The 23,262-nt window shown below is 37.2% G+C and overlaps 1 protein-coding gene across 1 annotated transcript in view; it reads right to left on the bottom strand.

Moving 5' to 3' along the window:
- Positions 1-23,262, bottom strand: part of LRRC8C (leucine rich repeat containing 8 VRAC subunit C) — a 67,863-nt gene that overhangs the window by 18,455 nt on the left and 26,146 nt on the right. Inside the window, exon 2 of the mRNA XM_039838784.1 lies at positions 13,878-14,019. Coding sequence (XP_039694718.1) covers positions 13,878-14,015 — 138 coding nt within the window. The 5' untranslated portion in view covers positions 14,016-14,019. The remainder of the gene's footprint in view (positions 1-13,877; positions 14,020-23,262) is intronic.

Below are 23,262 nucleotides of genomic sequence, written 5' to 3'. Positions count from 1 at the left end.
CATCCATTTCAAAGTCAAAACCATGTGAGAAAATTCAGTGGATATCTAACCACTATGGATAAACAGTAGGAACATACAGTTCTGATTCATAAGAGAAACAATCTGTTTCAGTTGTTTGAAAACTTTGAAGTATTTATAACTATGCTCTTGAAATAATGAAGGAAAAGCTCTTTTTGAAGCAATCCCCAGGAACTGAACTCTTAGTTCTGAACTCTTCTGTATTCAACTGGACACTCTGCAGTTCATGGATAGATCTGTGAGCGGGAGTAAGATGAAAGAAATTGGAAGAACCCATAGAGAAATATAAATTCTCTGGACTATCCACATATAATGTAGAAACAGCATAAAGATACAGAATGCTAAACACTGGAAGCATCCAAATAATCAAAAAACTGTACTAAAAGGATATTTTTAAGAAAGATCTTTTAGAAATTTACAGTAGTAATCAAAGGATAATTTGCTATAGTACTCAGCAATGAATCATGTCAACTGCCAGGCTGTGGCCCAATCTGTGTGAAGGAACAGATGGTATAAATTACGAGAGAGAATAGCTGTATGTTGTTGTGACATCATAGAAGGTTTGCAGGTAAGGCAAGAGTCATGGCAATTCTTAGTCATTTAGATGTGTTGGGTGGTAGGATAATTTATTTTTTCAGTCATATGCTTTCTGGATATTAAGCTTTCTGGAATCTAGAAATACCATTAATTTGGATATGAAAAGTTCCACACATTCCAGGCAGATCTTTTACCACATAAGGTGAATTTCAGTTATGGATTTTTCCTCTTATCTGACTCATCTAGATGGAAGATCTCTAGGTAGAACTCAACACTCTTCTCTTTGTTCTTCTTTACTTTCTAGGAGAAAGAAAGCTAATAGAGATGGCAATGTCAAAGGAAAAGTATTGAACGTTGGTTCCCATAAGGTGTTAAGGCTCCGAGTTCAAGTGGCAGGAGCTCTTCCTTGGGATTAATCCATTGGATTCTCTCTTTAGAGCTTCTCTTGGGAGTCATCACGTTAAAGTTTTATTCTTTGAAGCTGATGTGATATGAGTCTGCAGCTGCTTCTGTCTTGGAACATACACTAGGAGGGCCTGAGGAGGACAGCTCAGACAAGCTCTGCTCTTGGCTTTAGGGAAAATCAATAATCAATCTCCTTCCCTCTTCCCTCTTCCCTTTCCCCTCCTCCCTCTGACTCGTCCTCGCCCAGGTTCCCCTTTTCTTCTGGGCAGGCAGAGATTAAAGTGCAAGGAAAGAGGAGGAGACTTCTTCCGTTGTCTCTCTATTCTTTTCTGGTGCAAGCCACATAGGCCTTCAGTGCTTAGCAAAGAAGTCCTGTGACTTATGTGAGGCCTGGCCTAGCTCACCAGTAGATTGACAGTGAGGTCTGGGGCCAGAGCTTAGCTTTCATTAAATTTGCTTTTGCCTGATCTTGTCCTGTCTACACAGCTCCTGCAGAGTCCTCTGGGAGAGGGAAGCGGGTAGGTATGGGAGAGAAGAACTGAGGCACTTGGTCTTTGATCTTAGACCTCTTTCAATCTGTTTGCCAGAGAAGCAACTAATCATATTTATGACTATATTGGAAAGGCCCCAAATGAAGACAAGGCATTTGAAGTCCGTATCTCCAGTTAAAAAGACTAAAAATAATAATTTGCCATCATTTTCTTCCCATAGTAAATCTGTGAAATGGAAATGAGGCCTATTCTGCTCATTTAATAAAACTGAGGCTCAGGAAACATTCATGTGTTTTACTTAAAATCATGTGGGAGAGTCCATGTTTTCTGTTCGAAGTTTTGGGAAAAGATTTAATTTTTTTCTTTAAATTTATTTGATCTAGCTGAAATTATAAAAATCAATGCAGGTTTTGTATTTCCAGTGAGCATATGCAATCTCTTATAAGCACAATGATGATGTAGTTGATGGCCTGTTTTTCAAACAAAAGTTTTATGGCTGACAGTGCAGAATTTCTAAAAATATAAGATCAGGTAACTAATCAATATAATCTTACACAAAAATAATCTAGAAGGGAATATTTCTACATTTTCTTATCATGCATTAAGCATTTTCTGAGTCTAATATAAAACATCTACATTTTAAAAGTTAACATCAACTTTCCAAAACATAAACTAACACATTTGAGCTTAAGGTTACATAGCCTTAGCTATAGGTACTAATGCAAAGAATCTCACTGGTTCTGAAGGACCAGTATACCTACAATAGGGAGATGTCAACTCAATTCATAAAATAGCTGACCCCAAAAATGCCAGTTAGCATGGTTTACTTCTTGGGAAAGTTAATGTTGTGAGTTTGCTATTACATGATGAAAAGTCACTATGCACATTTAAAAGCTTTTATGACTTTATTCTTAGAATGCTGTTACATCAAAAAAGCTAAAAGTCTTTAATTGTTGGAAGCTACCAAGTGGACATTTGTTAAATTTTACTTTGCCTCAAAAGTCTTATTCTTTGTAACATACTATAACACTTTTTCTCCCCAGGTATATAATTTAAACCTTCTTATACAGAACATCGAGAAACTTGCTTTCTTCAGATAAACTTATTAACTGTTCGTCCTCCTTTGCAGGCATTGCAATACCCGATCATTGCAATAGGACCGTATGTACACACAGACACACGCGCGTGCACACACACTACAGCAATTGTCTTATATTTTAGAAGGATATATATGAATGTCTATCTTTGCAACAGGTTAAGCATCTTTAGGACTAAGATGTTGTCAGGATTCAGCCATAGTGCCTATAACATACAGAATAAACTGATACAATGAATGAATGTGTTATTTTGCCTTTCTAACTATTTCTTTTAGTATATGTGCTGCCAAAGTGAGCACTCTATTTCTTAAATTCCTTTGGAGCACGGATAAAACCTTAAATTATTTTGTATTCCCCATAATACCTAAAACAGTGCTGGGAATCTAGTTAACATTCAATAAATATGCACTGATTAATTTACAGTTAAACAGAGCACATCTCTCTATTCCAGATATACACTAACAGAAGCTAGATATTAATCTGTCAAAAATGTTGAGATTTTTACATTGAATGGGAATTTATGTTCAATCACCCCTAAATTCTGTTATTTTTATATTTTTAAAGAGTTTTAACTAGTGTAGGACTATACCTTCATGGATTTGAATAAACAAATATAGGAAAATATCAACATTACCCAAGAAGCACTGAATTTAAATAAATTTTTTTAAGTCCCTGGAAGATTAAAGAATGCAAAATAGTTAATGAACATAAGCAAGCCCTCATAAGTTCATTTGAAAATCAGTAGTTTAGATGAAAGAACCACTTTCTCACAAAACAACATGGACTCTCAGGGCAGCTCATAAAATCCAAACCATGGGTACAAGGTCAAGGACTAATAGTGTTATAGAACTTAATTACCACTTGTAATGTGGTTTACTTTGGGATCCTGACAACAGCCTTCTCCACACAATATCTGTATGAATGGGCAAACATCTGGATAGAGAAAACCTGGTTTTCACCATAGCAGTCAACTAAAATTTTATTAAAAACAACCACTTATGGCCAAAACATTAACAAATACTCAGTTCTGTAAAATATACTCCACTGGTCTCACTGAAAAAAACTGTGACTTGCTCATCTGAGGTGCCTCAATTTCTACAGTTTCTTATGTTTCTTTGCCATAACAGCATGATTCCTTTTTCTACACAAATTTTAGCTGTAATTTTCCAACATATAAAGGGACATAACTGTGTATAAACCAGGATTTGTTGATCTCTTATTAGCATACTATTGCAGTACATTCTCAAAGGACTTTTTCCCAAGTTTATTGCTCAAACATAAGGCCCTGTCTCATTTCGTTGGCTCTAGATTTGTGCTAATTATTTTAAGGATGATGATCTGCAGAAGGCCCATGGTTAATCTCTGATACTATTAAAATCATATGCTACTGGCTGCTTTTTAAACTTTTGGGAGAAGATCTGATTTTTATTACCTTCTCTTTAATTACCCCACACAAAGCTTTCCTCCATCCATTTTATGATGCAGTTTTAAACTGCATGTTCATATTATTTTTCTTATTAAGACAATGAATTCTTAGGCATGTAGAAGCACATTAATGCATCTACTCAACACATTTCTTGAGTGTGTGTTAGGTCGAAGATAAGCAGGTGGGACAAAGATGAATCAGACACAAATCCCGCCTTTAGCAGCTTGAAGTCCTGTAGCAGCAATGAGATACGCTCTTAACATTTTCTCCCAAACTGTGGCTTAACTAAGCGTCAAAAAAGAGGTAATACTAATTGCTTTGGTTCCTAAGGTTCCTGGTTCCAAACACCATAAGATTAAATTCTTTGTCCTAACAAGACAAGTCAGACTTAATTCTGGAAACTTAAATCTAAGACACTTGACATTTTGTGGGCGTGCAAATGCTCCGAAGCACTAGTGGTGATGCTCAGATTAGGTCGGTACTGATGTCAGGCCTTACGAAGTGGATCCAAGCAAGAAAAAACTGAAAGGGGACACTCGCCCCTGTGCTCTTTCTCTATCAGCCACACTGGCATTCTCCTCATTCCTGATTTTCCTCCAGGTACCCAAGACCTCCTTCCCTCAGTTCCTTCAGTTTTGCTCAAATGGTACCTTTTCAGAGAGAACTTCCTTGACTACCCTATTTAAAGTAGGACATCTGTCACATTCTCTCTTTATATCACTTTTTTTTCTAAAAGCACTTACATCTGACATTGTATTTTAAATGTATTTGTTCATTTTGTTTTGGCAGGGTTTTGTCATTTTTATCACTAACTCCACTGCCTAGAGCTATTTATTATATGTAAAGAAAAAAAGAACATGGTTCTCATGACACATGGATTCTCCTTGTAGCCTTCCCTCCACCAGACCATCCAGTTTCTGAAAGGGCATCTCTAGTAATAGCTCTTCAAGTTTCTGCTATCTGTTCTCATGTGCCCTTCAATCTTCTTAATTCTAGGCTAAGCGTACCTTCACCTAGGCCTCATACAAGGGTCCTGGTCTCTCTCTTCTACTGCTCACAATTTCTTAAGTCATGGTGTAAAATACCCCAAAATGAACAGAGAATCTCTGTGATTCAAAGGTCTCGTCCCCTTTCCAAGGCCATTAGATGGTCACAGTACATTAGCACATGGCAAAATGTCTCACTCACTCTTCTTCACTCACTCATCCCTTCATTCTGTGGAAGGAATTCTGGTGAGCACTCACCTGTGTCCGCTACTGTTCTTGGTTCTGGGGATACAGGAACGAACTCGACAGACAAGGCCTCGCTTATGGAGTTTATATCAATTAGAGATCATTCCTCCAACTAGATTTTTGTTTTTGAAATAAAAGAATGATAAATCTTGGAGCTAAAAATTTTCCTACTTGTGAAATTTAGAGTTAAGAAATTTCCTGCTTTTGAAATACAACGAAAATATTTGCACAGGGATTTAGAAATTTACAACTGAGGAAAAGGATGAGATTTAGATGGAGCATCTGACTGATACTCTACAAAGAAAATTTGAAGAAATTAGTTTATATAGTCGGGATGATTTGTGTGTGTGTGTGGTGGGGAGAGGGGGACCCCTAGGGTGAAGCGTTGCATTATCTATGTTACTCAGTGCATAATATAGTATCGGCTCCTGCAAAGTCCCTTCCTTCCTTCATCCCTCCCTCCTGCCCTCCCTCCTCCTCCTCCTTTCCTTTTATCCCTTCCACTATTCTATTTCCCTCCACCACTGTAAGTGAGCAACTCTCATATAAATTTTGGTAATTAAGTTTATCAAGTTTCTCAAAAAATCAAATTGGAATTTTATAAATAACGCTTTTAATTCATAAAGTAATTTGAGAAGACTAGACATCTTTGTATTATCAAGTCTGTGCCATCCGAGGACACACAGGATCTTTCTGTTTATTTAAATTGTCTAACGTGTCATTTACTAGTCATTTTAAAAGTTCTTGTGTACTCTTGGTTGACTTAATTCCTAGGTACTTGATAGTTCTTGTTGTTATTTTGAATGGTATCTTATTTTTTGATACATCTTTTAATTGGTATGTATCTTTCTAGTTGGGAGTATTTTAATATTTTAAAAAGCGGATACAAAACAATAATACTGCATTTTTTTTTTTTTTTTACTAAAGCTAGGTGTTCCAAAACAATACATATATAAAATAAACATAACAAAAATTCAGGAGTTTCTAAAGGAAAATGGTAGCATGGGGAAGAAGGAACAGCATTCTTTATATTAAAGAGAAGACTCTAGATATAACCTAGAAACTTCCAACCTTGCAATCAAAATGTCATCCCAATGTTAGCCTAATCCTTACCACAGGGCCCCTGTGTGGCTGAGAGGATCCAGATGTTGTCAGTGTTCTCAGTGAAAGAGAGGACTTTGAGAGGAACCAAGTGAGGGCAAGAGTGGATGGTTTGCCTGACAGGACGAGAGGACTGGGGAGGACCTCCAAGTCCAGGTCCCTGATCGAAAATGCAAAATTGTCTCCTCCACATCATAGCAAACCTGCTTAATGGACCTTTAAAAAACAGGTTTTGGTGATTTACAAGCCAGAATCAACAACAGAGACTAAATATATGGTAAATCTCATTTTGCTTCTTACAGAAAAAAAAAAGAAAAAGAAAACCCAGTATGCTGTCAGTCTTTGTTATCTGAGAGAGAAGATTCATTATCAAACAATAATCGACATGACCATAACAGTCCATAATAGTGAGATAAAAGAAAACGCTCCTCATTCACTGACTGGCATTGGGCGGCATCTGATGATCTAAGAAAAGCATTTAGATTCATGCCCTGTGTTAAACCCAAGAGGGTGAGGTGAAAGGCACTCATATATTATTCTTGTGGCCAGGAATTCACTGCACATTAAATTGTCAAGGTGATAGATGACAAGAAGTAAAGTTCTAGGGAAGATAAAAAGTATCATATTGAATAAACCACCATAACAAGGAAGTCCTAATTAAGGCATATTTTTATTACTAGATGTAAAAGAGATTTTGAAATTGGCCTCTTCTCTGATAGCATACGGCAGTACCCCTATGGAGATGAGAAAGCCTGTTCTTTAAACTTATTTTCACCAATCAAATGATTTTTGTTTCATGTTCTCCAAAGACCCAAGTAGAATGGTGGCATGTGGGTACACATAAGCCTTATAAAACATAGATGAGGTCTTTATTTTAAGCCTTACCCATTAGTGCTATCTGCTGTCTCATCGGTATTCTGAGCTTTGTCCTAAACAATAGGCTAACTAACCTAAGTAAGAATTTCTGAGCCTCCATGTATAAATCCAGGTTTGGCGAAAGAAAAAGACCTACTAGAGATCCATATAGTATGACACAGAGGATGGAAGGGGGAGATAGAAGGGAGAATTTAGGATGCATTAACAAAATGGACACCTCTGGAGTCTATGGTATTTACCACTGTACCTTCCAGGGAACTGCTTGTGAGTACTTTCACCTGAAGGCCATTTGCCATAGACTTGATGCTAATGGCTCTGAATCAGAGAAGCAGAAGTTAACTTCAGTTTGTATCAAAAATCAAAGTGGGGATCAACTTTGACCAACAAACTCAGTTGGCGTGACTCTTCTCTAGAGTGACCCTGCTGGCCAGTTTGCTCCCGGGGATTGGGTTATGTCTGCAAGGAGTTTTTATAGGTGGTTTTAAGCCACTAAAATCATTCTCTTGGCTCCCCCTCCCCTCGGACTTCAGAAAGCAGGAAATGTCTTTCCTCTGTAACAGTCACAAAGCAGTCCCTTAGGGCTTCCAGGGGCTTTGTATCTTCCAGTTCCTGTTTCTGGTTTCTAACTGCTAATTCTATATTTGGTAACAGACTGCCTGTGGACTGTTTTGGATTTGGTCATAATAAGATAACCTGGAGTCACTGAGCAGAGATCTCAAAAGCAATCTTATTTTTCCAGGAAGCAACATGTTAACTTTTCAAGATTTGGTCTATTTTATAGAGTGTGTTGAGTTTTTGAATAGTGTTGTTTATAGCACATTGTTGGGTGTTTACACTATTTGTCCTTGAGGGTGTATGACTGTATAGGAATAGGACACTACATACACTCTCCTGGTTTACAATGAATTTATATGTGTTTATTATGTGGGCTGATGTAATCTAAGGAGTGATTTTTATACATGCTCTTATTGTATGGCAGCCTTGAAAACAACTACTTGCTCAGAAATGAACCAATATTTGTCAGATGAGTGAGATAAGTGTTGATTCTAATTCTTGTACATCATGGCAAGAAAGAATCAACCCCCTATTGATAGATAATAACCTCCTCTTTCCCCCAGTATTTTCAAAGCTGTGTAGTGTTAAGCTTATATGAACACGATTTTTTAGTAGTGAACAGATAATCAACTATTATTTGCATTAGAAGAAGCTGTTTACAAAACAGTCAAAACTATTGGATTACCATTTTATCACCAATGAGTGCTCTTCTTCCCTTACCTTATAGATTTTGCGTTGTCTTGTTTTTGAACTCTTAAGAGTTAACTTATTTGGTGAATAAGATTAGAAAGAATGCATTTTCATTTTACAGAGGGAAAAATCAAGGCATGAAAACATATATTAATCACTGTAATATCGCCTTAGAAAAAGAAAAGGAATTTGAGCTTCACAGAGAACCTGTTTATAAAGTTATCAGTCATTAAGTCAGTTTTAGAGGATTATCATAGCAGAGCTAGAATAGGAATGTAAATCCTCCCCCTAAGAAACATTACTTTCATTTGTTATATGGATGCTGTGTGGTGGTTTAACTTTCTTTAGTAATTTCCATCATATTTCATTTCTTGTTCCTTTAATGTTTACTACAGGTTGAGAGTTATTCTTTTTTTACAGCAGATATGTCATAAATAATCTTTCAATAAATCTAAGCTATAAATAAAAATTCACTCTTTTTATAACTTCCTATTTTCCCTTTTAGTCATTTTGTATTTGTTTTTATACTTACTTATTTTTATACTTTTATACTTGCATTTGTTTTTATACAAGCCAACATTTGGCCACACAATCTGTGCAACTGTAATGGTTCCACAATATTCCATAGCAGTGTGCAGAAGGGTGAAAGACACATGCTGGAGAAATCATCCTGAGACTTGACCCTTGCTGCACCCATGTTGGCTATGGGACAAATTACTGAACCTCCTAGTCTTCAGAATTCTCATCTGAAAAATGGGGACAACCTACCTCCATAGGTTTGTTCTGGGAGCTAAAAAGTATATGTAGATTCTGTCACAAGTTCCCTTACCAGTGTCATTCAATGGAAACACTATTAGCTTTCTGGATAGGACAATTCTTGTCTTGTGCAGGAATGTCCCATCCACTGCAGGATGCCCCCTAACATGCCATCCGTGCCAATTAATGAGGGCTTTGTGACATGATACTACATCTTCTGTTTACCCTTTTTTCTTCCACTCCTCCTTTCAAAATATATATTTTGATCTTATATACTTATTCCTTAAAAGTAGGCTAAATTTTACATTCTCAGGTCTCTAACTTCCAGTAGCTGAGATAGTGTTCTTGAAGGCTACTACCATTAGGTACTTACACACTGAATGGCATGCTTATATGTTTCTATAGTTTTTAGACTGTTAGCAATCTGACAGTAACTCTCTTTCAGTGTCTAGTACCTCACACGATGCCTGATACACCACTAGTGTTCAGAGATGTTTGCTAAATTAAATGGGCCATTCCACATGAATTTTGAGCCTGGTAGGCTTCGCATTCTGATGTAATATTCCTTTGGGGCACCTCACTCTTTTCAGAACCTTGACATCTTAGACTACGCTTCCTGCATCCAGTCTAACTGGCACCCATTCTCATTTTGAAGGCTGTAAGGATGAAATAAGCCTCTGGGTGAAGGACCCAGGGTAAGTCATCCATCTGAGGAGTGGGCACTGAACGTGGGAGGTAGTGGTGGTGGTGCTGAGTGGGGTACTAAGAGAGAAGAGCCAAGAGCTTCTCTTTGGCAGACACACAATGGGGCTGAGCCCCGGGAAGATGATTCTGACCTGGTACAGGAAAAGATGCTTAAGTTGTGCTAGAATCCCCTCCTGCTCTCACTGCAGACACATCACTTAAATGTCGCTCATTACAGACATAGTCATGGGTACACACATGGTCATTTATTGTGTTCCAAGTTAACTACTAGTTCTTAAAGACTTTCTGTGAGCTTTCTTTTTTCTGTATTTCATTCTGCCATGGAATATGTAAGCAAGAGAAACGATTCCTGTGCTTGCTGAACAGATCCTGTGGCAATGCCAGTTGCCACAGCTCAGTCACAAAGTGGGACACGTAGACAGCCTTCCCACTGATCTATGTCACCTCCTCCTACTATTTCCCAAACTGGCCATTTCAAATCACTGTCTTTTTCTTCGAGGATCCTATTCCATTACCTTCCTTGCTGCTTCCTGCTACCTCTTTTACCATCATGTCTCAGCAGATGTGTCACTTTCTACTTCACAGAAGCCATAAGGCATGCTCTCTCACCATTCTGTGCCTCTCTCCTCCCTCTGCCCCCAACAAAATGTATCTGTAGCCACCATTCTCATGTTGGTAGAAGATGCTCTCTCCATCTGAATCAAGGGTAGTCCTTCCACCTGGATCCATTACCTCCTTCCTACTGAAGATAATAACTATTCTCCACTTGCCTGAGCTCCTGGGTCTCATATCCATCCGACTGCTTACTTAACATCTCTGGTTGGGTATCTAACACATATCTCACACTGAACATGCTCAAAAACATTTTCCAGTTGCTCAGATTGTTAAGAGTCATTCTTGATTTCTCTTTTTATTTCATACCTCACATTCAATCTTTCAACAAATCTTAGTGGCTTTCCTTCAAAATATAACCAGAAAACCACTGCTTCAATCCTAGTCCAAGCCATCAGATTCACGTGTTGCCTAGACGATTGCACGAGCCTTCTAAATAATCCCATTGCTTCTGTCCTTGCCCCGACACTGTATTCTCAACAACTAGAGTGGTTTTGTTAAAACCTAAGTCACATATTGACAACCCTCTTCTCAAAATCCTCCAAACATGTCCCAATTCACTGAGAGCAAAGCCAAAACCTTTACAGTGGCCTACAAGACTCTACCTCCACCAGCACCTCTCAGGCCTCATTCTTCTACTCGTCACCTCACTCTGCTCCAACACACTGGTCACCTGGCTTTTCCTTCAACACGTCAGGGAGACCCTGCTTCAGGCCTGTAACATCACCAGGGACCTTTCTAGGTTCGTCTCCACATTCAGACTTATAACACTATCATAAACCTCATTTGGCACCAGAATCACTTAGAAAGATACAGAATTGGAGTCCTACTTGCCAGCAAGGCAGCCTCAGGCTTTGCACCCTTGTGGGGATCTTCACGACTGTTGGTGTAGTGGTCTACCTGCTGCCCAGAAGCTAGTAGTCTCTCCCTGAGGCTCTCCTCCCTGGATCATCTCAGGTACAAGGATGAGAGATCCACTGTAGGGGACTTCTGGGTTTATCCTGACTTAAAAGCCCCATGCTCCAAAGGAACCAATATCTTTTATAAATCAATAGATACAGCTTCCATGTGTCAAAGGACATGCCCAGTTACAAGTGCACCACAATCACAGAAGTCCCATGGTATGGCTTCCTACCAGGCATTTATCATTCCCCAGTCCAGAAGCAGTTGACCAACAGCAGTCATTTATACCATAAGCAATGTTGCCTAGTAACGCTGTGACATTCTACCTTTATCAGGTCTCTAGGGAAACAGCTAGAAAGTTCAGGAAGTCAAATTTCAAAGTCTCCTACAGAAGGGGAATTGGTCCTGCGAACCTCTGTCTATTGTCCCTTACTCTTGCTGGTCCCTCTGCCTGAAAGGCTCCTCCCTGGACCTCTGCATGGCCTACTTCTGCACCTCCTTCAATCCCTTGTTCTGAGTTACCTTCCCAATGAGGCCTTCCCAGGCCACCTTATTTGAGAATCGCAACTCCTAATCTCCGCTGCTGGGACCTCCTATCATATATCCTCGTATGTTTTATCTGCTTTTCCACTACTCTTATAACCTTCTAACATACATAATTTACTAACTGATTTTCTTAATTTTGCTTGTTTTTCTCATAGAATTTAAGCTCCATAAGGGGGGAACATTTGTCTTTTATTTTTTTTCCTCCTGCATTGGTAATTCTTGGCACCTAGAGTAGTGTCTGGCACACAGTAGCTCCTTCGACAAATATTTGTTTTATGTATGAATGAATTTATGCCCTTTCTCTCTTTCAAACTCTATTCTTTCATTGGCATCCTTTTTGGGGGGAGGAAGAAGAGGAAAATTTGTTCTGCTCACAAATAAAAGGCAGCCTGGTATTAGAGATTAAAAACAGAGAATTTGGGGCCAAATTTTCTAGATTTGAATAAGGGCTTTGCCAACCACCTTGGGAGGTTTCTCTAACTTCTGTCATCTGTAAATAGGAATAATAATAGCACCTCCATCTTAGGTGTGGCATGAGGATAAAATGAGTTAAAATGTGTAACATGTTCAGAAGAGTGCCTGACACATAGGAAACACTATGGACTAACTATTATTAAAATCAACTTTCAAAAGGCCTTTATTTCTACTCTGCACCACTTCTAGCTATTTCTCTCTTCCAAGCTCCTCCTCCCCTCGGCTGATTGATGTAACAGTCACGTCTACCCCATAACCTTTACTTTAACATCCATTCACTTTTCCAACCACTGAAACTAAGATTTCCAATAACCTATTTGCCACTTTTCTCTCCTTAGTCCATGAGTGAGTTGTACTGACGGCTATCACTGACCACACCTGCCTCTGACTTTTGAGCCCCTCCTCTCTCCTGCTTCCACTTGTTCTTACCGCGGCCCCTTCCCAGTCTCCTTCAGAGGTGCCCCTTTAACCTTCATTAACTCTTTTATGTTATTCCCAACATCATCTCACGTGCCGCATTCTCCTTGGAATCATTCTCCTATGATTCTATTCATAGGCATGACTTCAACTCACACTGATGACACCCCATGAGAGCCAGTCACACTGACAGTTTCCTAAAGATGCCATGTTCTTTCTCACATACATGACTTTGAACTTTCTGTTCTTTTCTGGTACCTTCTCCCACCCTTATCTCCCTCTCTCTAACTTCAGCTGGTTCTCCAAATTTTAACACGACCATCCATTTTTCTCTTGTTCCAAGCCAAACACCCTCTTCTGCACTCTCTTAGTGCATTATGGATGCCTCTATCATAGTCTAACACAACCTTTTCTGAGTGCTGGTTTATTTAGTTTTCCCCTAGAAATTAACTGCTTATAGATATACATGTCCTCAAAGTATGATGCCTGGCACATAGTAGATGTGTAAAAAACAAATCTGGATTCAACATTTGAATACATAGAAAGAATCCATACAGAATAAATTTTGATTGGGCTATATTTTAATTCAGAACTAAACATTAGATAAAATAACGATATCTCATCAAAATATGCTTCCAGAAAATCTTATCAAGGGTTAGTATAACAGGTAAAGAAAAGAAAAAGTTTCATTTTGGCATTAAAAATGGCACTGTGTATATATACATGCTTATTTCACCATAAAACCAACTTTGAAAGATAAGGGACACTTTTGATGTTAGTGACATCAAATATTACTTGACTCCGTCAACTGCTGTTTGGGCTCAGTGAAACCTTACAAGTACCGTATTTTACCTTATTTGGAAGGTTCAGTAAATCAGTGTTTCAGGCTCCCTGCCATGATTACAAATATACCATACACAAGTACAAAAGAGCAACTAATATTTACTTGGTTAAAAATCACACAGCCTGCTCTTTTAAGAGGTTTCAATGGTTAAGTTGCTCTGGTTCCCATTCCAACAAGAGTCTAGGCACCTACCTGTAAAGTACATCCGAACACACCGATCATTAGCATGGCCACCGAAAGGTAGTCGGTAAACACATCCCACCATGGTTTCAGCACCCGGAAGGCAGGCTGCTGCTCAGAGAACTGCCGAAATTCTGTCACCGGAATCATGTTTCTGAGAAAGGAGAGATTACTGGTGAATTAATTGATCTTCATGCACAACATACTCCATTATTAACAGCATTTGAAATGCTGCTTCATCCCACCAGAAACAGTGGTCTGAGTTAGACCAGGAGGTGTCATGACACCTCAGTGTTTTCATAAGCCATTGACTAAAGCAGTTGAAGTAAGGAGCCCCACATGAAAAAGACAGAAACCTTTACTAACTATTGTCCAATCAGCAAGTTTCCTTTGGCTCTACGTGCACCGTAGAGACCATGGCCAGAGTAGTCTCTGGGTCCATTATTTCCTGGACTCTCCCCTAAACAAGAACAGGAGGATGCCAGAAAGGGTAGAGCCCAGTCTTTGAGATGTTTTTGCCATTAATCTCACCATCATGGGTTGTTGCTTTAAACTACTTTTTTAAAAGTGTAATCTCACCATTGGTTTGTGTTATGTATCGACTGAGCCTTATTTGTAAAGCATTTTGCTTGCTCCCTGGGGAAGGCAAACAACTTTGTCACACTGTCACTGTCTTGGAAGATGGAAGATCTCACTGATTGTGGTGGTGGGGGGTAAGGGAAGGCTTCATTTGCTCCCCTCCCTTTTTTTTGGTCACTGTGCTTTTGACTTGATTCTTTCCCTCTATTTTCTTTACTCCTCATATTTTGCTGTGAACCTCAAACTTATCCTGATTTTCTTCTCTGAGAAATCAGTTGGCCTTGAAACACCTATCTCTATCTAAACAACATAAGATAAATGAATGGGGTGCACCTGAGGCTCTGGGAAAAGGGAAAAAGAGATGCATCCTTTACTTATTCTGCATTCTCCTTTCTTACTGCTCAGTCCCACTGCCTGTAGTATAATCCAGAACTTAAAGTTAATCATCTTGCAACTGTGAGAAGAAATAGTCTTTCCTTATCTCATGGCAATGAGTAAGAGTGGCCAACGAGGGCTAAAAAGAAAATTTCTCTCCCTTTTGCCATCTTTGGATCCAATAATCTCTCTATATTTGTCCTTGTTATTAAAGACTCTAATTAAAGAGAAGGGAAAAGGGTAAATCTGGCACTTATTCTCCTAAGCCTTGTTTGTTTCCTGGATCTTCCTTCCCTAATATTGAATCAAAGGCTGTACAATATACAGCTCAAAGAAAAGCAAAGACACTTTTTTGAATTCACCGCTGGTTATCTTTGGAAACTATTATAATGTTCTCCGTTCGGTCTTGCAGCTCTAGTCTACATTCTTTGACAGCTTTGGTGGTTGGGTCCTTTGTGATAAATTTCTGGACACCTTGGGGGACGTAGGCTTGTTTTCTAAAGTGGGGAAGAATTCCAGGAATAAAATACACCGATGTAGAGCAGTGGTTCTCAAACTTTTTGAACTCAGGACTCCTTCACACTCTAAAACATAGTGAGGAGGACCTTAGAGAACAATTTATGTGGGCCATACCTACTAATATTTACCATCTTAGAAATTAAAGACAAGAAATTTTATTGAATTTATTGGGGTGACATTCATTAATAAGATATTTTAAAATATATATATTAACTCATTTTAAAATAAATCCATTACATGTTAACATAAATTATATCATGAAAAATAACAATATTCTCCAAAACAACAACAAAAATTAATGAAAATAATGGCATTGATTTACATTTTTGCAAATCTCTTTAATATACATCTTAAGATAGCTGGAAACTTATTACCTGCTTTTGCATTCAATGTTACAATGCTGCTTTGACTGAAATTTATGAATCAAATAGGTATGCAATTACAAAAGGGAGGAGTATCTTCACAGCCTTTTCACATAATTCTGGGTATTATTTTTGATAATATATCAAACTAACTTGGCTAGCTGCAATATAAAATCTGAAAACTATTTCAACCTTCATGACATTAAAATTCATTTGTCTATCCTGCACTTTGAATGGATCTTTTACTCATGCATGATTTTGTAACGTCATCTGGAAAATATCAGATCACTGAGTTATGCAGCGTGTCCAAATGTTGACAAATTATATTAAAAAATCGCATTCTTTAATATCACCACTGCTTTTATCAGAAAAGTTTTTAAGTAATGGGAAGTTGTCAAACTTGTGGTGATGAATACAAGTTTTTCGAAACTTTAATCATCACTTGAAAGTTTGAATTTCATTTCTGGCAGCTAATATTACCAGTCGTTTTCCTTAAAGTGTCAGGCTCACATAATTCATTTTGAAAAAATATCTTCCACATAATCAACTCTGAATAATCAGTTGTTTTATTCAAGTAAAAACGATAAAGGAGTGAATTCAACTTTTAACTCAAATAAGGACTTTCATTTGAGACATCCACTGTACTTTGAAAGGCAGCAAAAGTATTTTATGTGTTCTTCCCAGGCATCACACATATTAATACAATATGCAGCCAAGGGTTGAGAGTTATTAAAATAATAATTGTACTACTTCAATGAGGACATTAAATGAAACTGGCATTTTTTTTAAGTTGTGTGTGCCAATGAAGAATACAATCTTTACAGTATAGTCCGATGCCTCTATTTTGATTCATGCCAAGGTGCCTTACCCACCATTGCCTTTGTTCCATCAGTGAAAAAGGCAAAAAATATCTTAGCATTAAAAAGTAGTTTTGACCTTGTCGACCCTCTAAAAAGGTTTAGGCTGTCAGGGTTCCATGAGCCACACTTTGAGAACACTAAGGTAGAGGCTCAATGTTCCTTCATCCATGGCTCTCCCTGGGAAAGCAAAGGCCTGGGCACTTGTTACAGGTGAGGTGCCCCGCTAAGTTGCCTTTACCAGCATTATTATCTTAACATGGAAAATAAAGACAAACTAAGAATCTAAGAAACTTAAGCATTATCTACTGCTTCCTGATAGTGGCACAGCCTAATTAAGATGGATTACAAGACTTGTTAGAGAAACAGCCGATAACGATGATACAGCCTTTTAGTGTTATAACTCGATTCTTAATATATTTAACCTCTTTGGAGTGTGTATATCTGCACATGTGTATGTACATGTTTGCATATGTATTTATCTATACACTACATATAAATGTATATGGATATATAATATACACACAAATGTATAATACACACACAGAGACTTTATTATTTTAACGTATCACAAGGCTCAAAGCCAATATCTAGCACAGCGTTAAGTTTTGGAATTATTTTTAATACCAAAAAAAAATATCTGGGGGAGGGAAGGTAAAGGAGGAGTTGACCAAAACCTCCAAAACTGAAAAGAGGGTGAATAGACCTTTTACTTTCACAATTGAAAAAATTTTTAGTATTCTTCTGTCACAATTTTCAGCATCTCTGAAAGTTATGCATTACAGTGGTGGCTACACTTAATTTCTCTTTTATTATCATTATAGTTTCTATGTGATTTGCGACCATTCCAAGAGTCATTATCATTTTAAGCTGAAAGAGCCACTTCTGAATAAACTGCTAGATTTAAACAGATTGCCCCTCCCAAGATCAATCAGCATAATTTTATTTCTTTTGAATTTTTTTTGTTTTAGAAATGGAAATAATTATCTTTATACTTCTTTCAACTCCAATTGTTATGTAAGATTTTAATTTGCCTAATTAAATAATGTCATCAGGAATACAGCATTTCAAATTTAATCAAGAGATTCGGGTATCCTAATTAAAAATACATAAAGATTTACATGATCTCTGCCTCTGTATCCTTTTGCAGAAGTCCATGTGCACTTCCTTTATTAAAAATACTTATATCGAAAAGTCATTGTAATGGCTCCATTAGCTACAAATCTTTATCTCCCAAAAACATCATATCATATAATCTTTTGCTAAAGAATATTGGCAAAATTAGTTGCAAACCCAGAGTTTCTTATTTCTTTCATTTATTAGGCTCTTCCTGAAACAATATGTCTTCATCTGCTCTCAGGAGAATTTTAATATCTTCTTTTCCAGAATTAATAACACAGAACAAATTCTACTCTATTAACCCCATGACCTTTAATAATATCAAACTTATTCTACTTTGATTCAAATCTGATTGCTAACACTGTTCTTTGGCTATCAGGTGAGTACAACTAACATTTGCTCTGTACCATATTTTTTTCCGGCAGTTGGAAAATGCATCACTTTTAGACAGTACAATTATACACCGTTCAAGGAAACAAGGGTCAGTTCCAAATGAAAATAAATATTATCAGTAAACATGGTGAGTAGCCCCTTATAAAGATGAATTAAACAATTAAATAATTCTAAACACGTGAAATATGCTTTTTATAGAAAAGAAACCCACATGTATTATTAATGTTGCTAAATCTAATAGTCGATTCTCAGGCCTCACATTTGCTCTGTCAGCAGCACTGGCATAATATGACCATTCCTTACTTGACTTCCAGGACGCCACAGCCTTTAGGATTTCCTCCTCCATTCCTGGCTGTTCTCTCTTTAACTCCTTTGCTGTTTTCTCCTGTCCTCCCTGATCTCTGTCTTTGGAGTGCTCAGTGCTTCATCTTTGGTCCTTTCTTTTCTCTAACTCATTCACTCCCCTGCTGATTGCATTTAGTCTCAATACTTTAAATAGCATCTATATTAAACGCAAATTCATATCAGTATCCAGACTCATGGCCCCAGCTGCCTACCTGACATCTCCATCTGGATATTCAATAGACACACGAAACTCAGTATGTCCTAAATCCAGTTCCATTCCCTTATCCCCACTTTCCCCATCACCGGCAAAGACCTTCTCCTCTTATGTCTTTCCTATCTCAGTTGATGGCAATTCCATCTTTCCAATTGCTTAAGCCAAAAATCTGTCATTCCCAACTCTGTTTTGTCTCTTACATCCCCAATCCAATCTGTCAAAACATATTTATTAGGTTCCTTAATGGATTGTCTTTCTCCTCCTACAAGAATATAAGTTTCCTAAAGGCAGAGATTTGTTTTTCAGTTCTATTTTGTAAAGTGATGTATCTCAACTACCTAGAAAATAAATGCTTGGCATTTGGTAGGCTCTTATTATATACAGAATAAATTAGTGAAGATGTAGCAATTATAATGAAGAAGGGGGTGCAATTGTCTTTAGTGTTTGAAACCATAATTATAAAGGCAAAGTGTGTGTCTGAGTAACTGGCAGAGGACAGTCCAGGGCAGTCCCGCAGGGCAGGGCCAGGGCATTAGCACATTTGAAGCCAGTGCAGAGAAAGAGTGCAAAAAAGGAGGTGCCCAGAAATGCCATGATTTATTTATGGGTTCTTTTCTCAGTTGTACCCAGAGGCTTCATAAATCAAAATAAATAAAGCCATCAGGACATACTCAAAACATCAATTATAAAACAAACTGCTTTTCTTCTAGCAGTGCAAAGATGGAAATAAAAAACAGGAGAAGCAGCCAAATTTTCCAATTACATAAAAATGCTCTTTCTCTCTTGGGAGAACATGACTCTAGATTGTTTTACTCTGTAGTTGTGGTACGCATGTCAAACTATTTCTAGAAAAATTCACTAAAGACTGTAATTATATAGTTCTATAGAAATGTATTCCATTAAAAGAAAATTATAAATGGGTTATAAAATTTTAGAACCTGAAAGGTATTTTGGAGGCCATCCAGTCCATAATTCTTGTTTAAGGAGTGAAAAACTTGAGCCAATCAAGATTAGGTGACTTGCCTGAGGAACATAGCTAATGGTGAGCCCTGACTTCTAACCAAATCTTACTCCTCGCTCTACCATTCTTAGTTAATACTACATCATGCTGATTTGAATGTAAAGAATCTACCATATACTAAGAAACAAATAATTTAAATAGAATCTCTCCTATACTCAATTTCTCTTTTCATGTTCTTTTTTGACAGTATAAAACAAAAAATAAACTATTATTAATACATTGATATGATTCTTAGGCTATAGTGCTGTTACAGCCCCCAAAATGGGAATGTCAGATTCAGAAGGAACAGTAAAAATCAAGTTGAACTTGTAACCCAATGGATACTTCTGTATCATCATCTCCTTAGATATTTCAATGATGTCATATGTTAAATTAATGACCTAATCAAATTATTCGGAAAACATTTAAATTGAGCTTAGCCTGTTTTTTCTAAGGGTGGTAGTAGGGATGGTGGGGAGCAAAAATTACTCCTACCTAGCAATTCTCATTCTCTCTTAATCAAGGAAGACAGTAAACCTTTCTTCATTACACTTTTCAGATATTTAAAGAAAAATCCCTTTAATCACTGTACTTCAGGCCGTACATCTCAAGAGCTTTACTTTACATGATAGTTTCCACAGTTATGTTTATCATAGTTATAAGCTTTTGAATCTGCTAAAAATTTTCTACATATTATGATCGGTAGCTGATTTTTCTGTCTCACAAGCATAGATTACTTTCATTTAGTCATGCACAATGAAAGTGTAAGATATGTCAGGTACTGTGCTAGATCTTGGGGGAACGGAAGTGAACAAAACATACAAGGTACCTGCCCTTACCCAATGTGTACTCTCCTGAAAGAATGTGTATTAAAGAAATTCCTTTAAAACTCTGAATTGTAACTGATCTTCTTTGTACATGTGATTATTGTTTCCTGTGCCAATGGTGCATTTAAAAAGGTCATTATTTTTCACTGAGAACAGGGCTTATATCTTATCTCTGAATCTTCTAGAAAATAGCATCATGCCTTAGAAGAGACCCTCAATAAATATTTGTTAAATTAAATTAGATCTAAATATACATACATACACACTCACACAGAAATACACAACCCAATCAAGTATTTTGTAGTAAAGACCAAACTCCTCTATTATGGTATTATCCTCTGTTATAAAGTTTGATGCTGCAATAAATAAAGAGTAACTACTACCACATAGCTTCGCACTGCAAATAATGATTATTCAAAGAACACCCACTACCAAAGAGAATGTTTGAGAAGAGAAAAAGAGTCAGGAATAATTTATAATTTCAAAGTTATGGATCATCAAAATTTTAATGCGCAACATTCTGTCACTAGTTATAAAGAAGATGTGTTGATCAATGACTTCTTAAATCTCAGCTTGTACCCTACAGTCAAATTTTGTGATTCCCTTGTATCAGAACATTACCTTATTTAGAAACAAGCAAAAGAAAACAGATCCAAACATAAAAGTCTTGTTTACACTATAATGGTTTAGAATACCGCATTTATAAATCTTGGTAAGATTTTGATTTTCTCAGGATTTCTGTCAAAGAGCTTCAACTACATCTGTAGAAAACTAATAATCATTTAATGCTTCTTTTGTACATTTTAAGTAAATTTAAATTCAGAAATCTTTTCTAAAATGGAGCTAAATTGTGATCAAATGGTCTTTTAAAAACTGACTAGAAAAGATTATCCCCAAATGTAACTCATTCCTCTCTCATCTCTATTTTTCTGAATCTACCTAAAGTTTGAGAAATATGGCTTCAGCTCTCTGCATCCCACTGGTCTTCTTGGTCACTTCTTCATTTCATGTTGTTTCTATCTCCTTTAAACCAGGCACAACCTTCTAGGAGGTAGAGTATATTCTTACCCTCCCCACCAAAGGATCCTCAATCCTTGAAAAGACTGTGTTTCTCCTCAAACTCTCGATATCATTCAAATGTGATTTAGACAAGGTTTCAATTCTTATCAGTCTCAACATAAAAAAACTGAGTCTAGTATTCAACTGAGGAAATCTGTAATGTTGTTTTTAAAGACTATCTCTTCCTCCAATGGACAAAAAGTGACTGAGGTTTACTTCCAATCCAGTTTTCCCCCTTTGAGCAAAGAAAGCCCAATAATTCTAAACAGCAGACATACCGTGACAGAGAGTGGCAGCCAGAAAAATCCAGACAAGTGTGGAAAGATTACGTGGAAGACTCCTTTCTTCCTGACAACAGGATCCAAGGAAAGGAAGGTAGAGAAGACAGGAAGAGTCCTGCCCTCCAGAACATTCAAACTAATGTTTCTTGTTATTTTTTCACTTTCTGGAGTATAGAGTAGTCTGAAAAGGCAGGGGTCACCTTTTATTCCATATTGTTAGCTCCAGGGCCTAAAATGCTCAATAGTTGTGAAATTCCTAATGATTCTATGAGGCAAAAGTTACCTTTTGTGTTCCAACAGGAAGTTTGGTGTGTTTTACAAATACCTTTTCACAAACATAAACAGACTGGTACTTACAAAAACAAAGAGTCAAACAAATGTGTGACAGGGAAGCTAAAGCAAAACTTTCCCACTAAGGTTTTTATTTTTGATGGGGTAAAATTTTAAATTTTCAGCTGTTAAATACAGCAACTAGGAAACAAAAGTAATACTACTGGCTAAGGAAACAAGAGATTGGTATTTAAAGTGAGAGATTTACAGTATGATCGTTTTTATTGTCCTTTTAATTAAACTCATCTTTATAGGAATCTACTATTTAAAATTTCCCATTTAAGATCAAAGATCATGGAAGGTTTCTTAGTAGAAGAAAAACTAACTGGTGAATAATGCTCGTTGGAGATTTTCCAGAAGCTTTTCAAGAAGTCAGCTCTTGGTTTGTCTTTCCTGTTGGATGGGCTCATTAAAATCCGCGATGGAAGAAGTTTGTGTCTTGGAGCCTCCAGGCCAGAAACAACTGCAGGAGGAAATCAACAACTACCAGACTTATATTGTCAGAATATTAAAACTGATGTGAATGCATCTGAAAATTAGAATATTTGGTTTTTGTTCATCAGGTCAATAAATATTTAATGCAAGGCTTTGTGCCTACAAGAAAAAAAATATTTGTTGGGTTCTGCTCTAAATATAACATTGATTCAATGGCCATGTTTTCCAAGTTAGACGTTAGAGGAGTTCCTTCCTCCAACTCTTATTTCTCACAGCAAAGCTGAATAAATTTTAACATAATGATATTTGATACTCTCACAGCCTCAGATTCTAGAAGCTGAGGGAGGGCTTAAAAGGTTTCTTTATACAAAGGCTCTAGGAGAATATGGTCAAAGGCTACTTGCCTCTCAGACCTATAGTGTGCCAAAATTCAAAATGAAAGAAATGCTTGGAAAATATGAATCAATCATTAAAATACATGTTTCTAAAGATATTATTTAGTTAAAAAAAAAAAAAAAAAAAAAAAAAAAAACTATCCCTCCCCAAAGGAACTAGTGAAACTAGCTGATATACGGTCCATGATTGCAAAGGTCAAGTGATCTTTGTGGCTCTCGAAGAGTCACTACAGAGGTGATATATGCAATTGTAGCAGGGCCTTGTGGTGCTAATTCTGTAACTGGACAGTTCTTTTCATCGCCCTTT

The sequence above is a fragment of the Pteropus medius genome, unplaced genomic scaffold, assembly GCF_902729225.1.
Source record: "Pteropus medius unplaced genomic scaffold, Ma_sr-lr_union100, whole genome shotgun sequence".
NCBI classification, from domain to species: domain Eukaryota; kingdom Metazoa; phylum Chordata; class Mammalia; order Chiroptera; family Pteropodidae; genus Pteropus; species Pteropus medius.
Note: the sequence above shows the minus strand (reverse complement) of the source record. Positions and strands in the feature narration are given on the sequence as shown.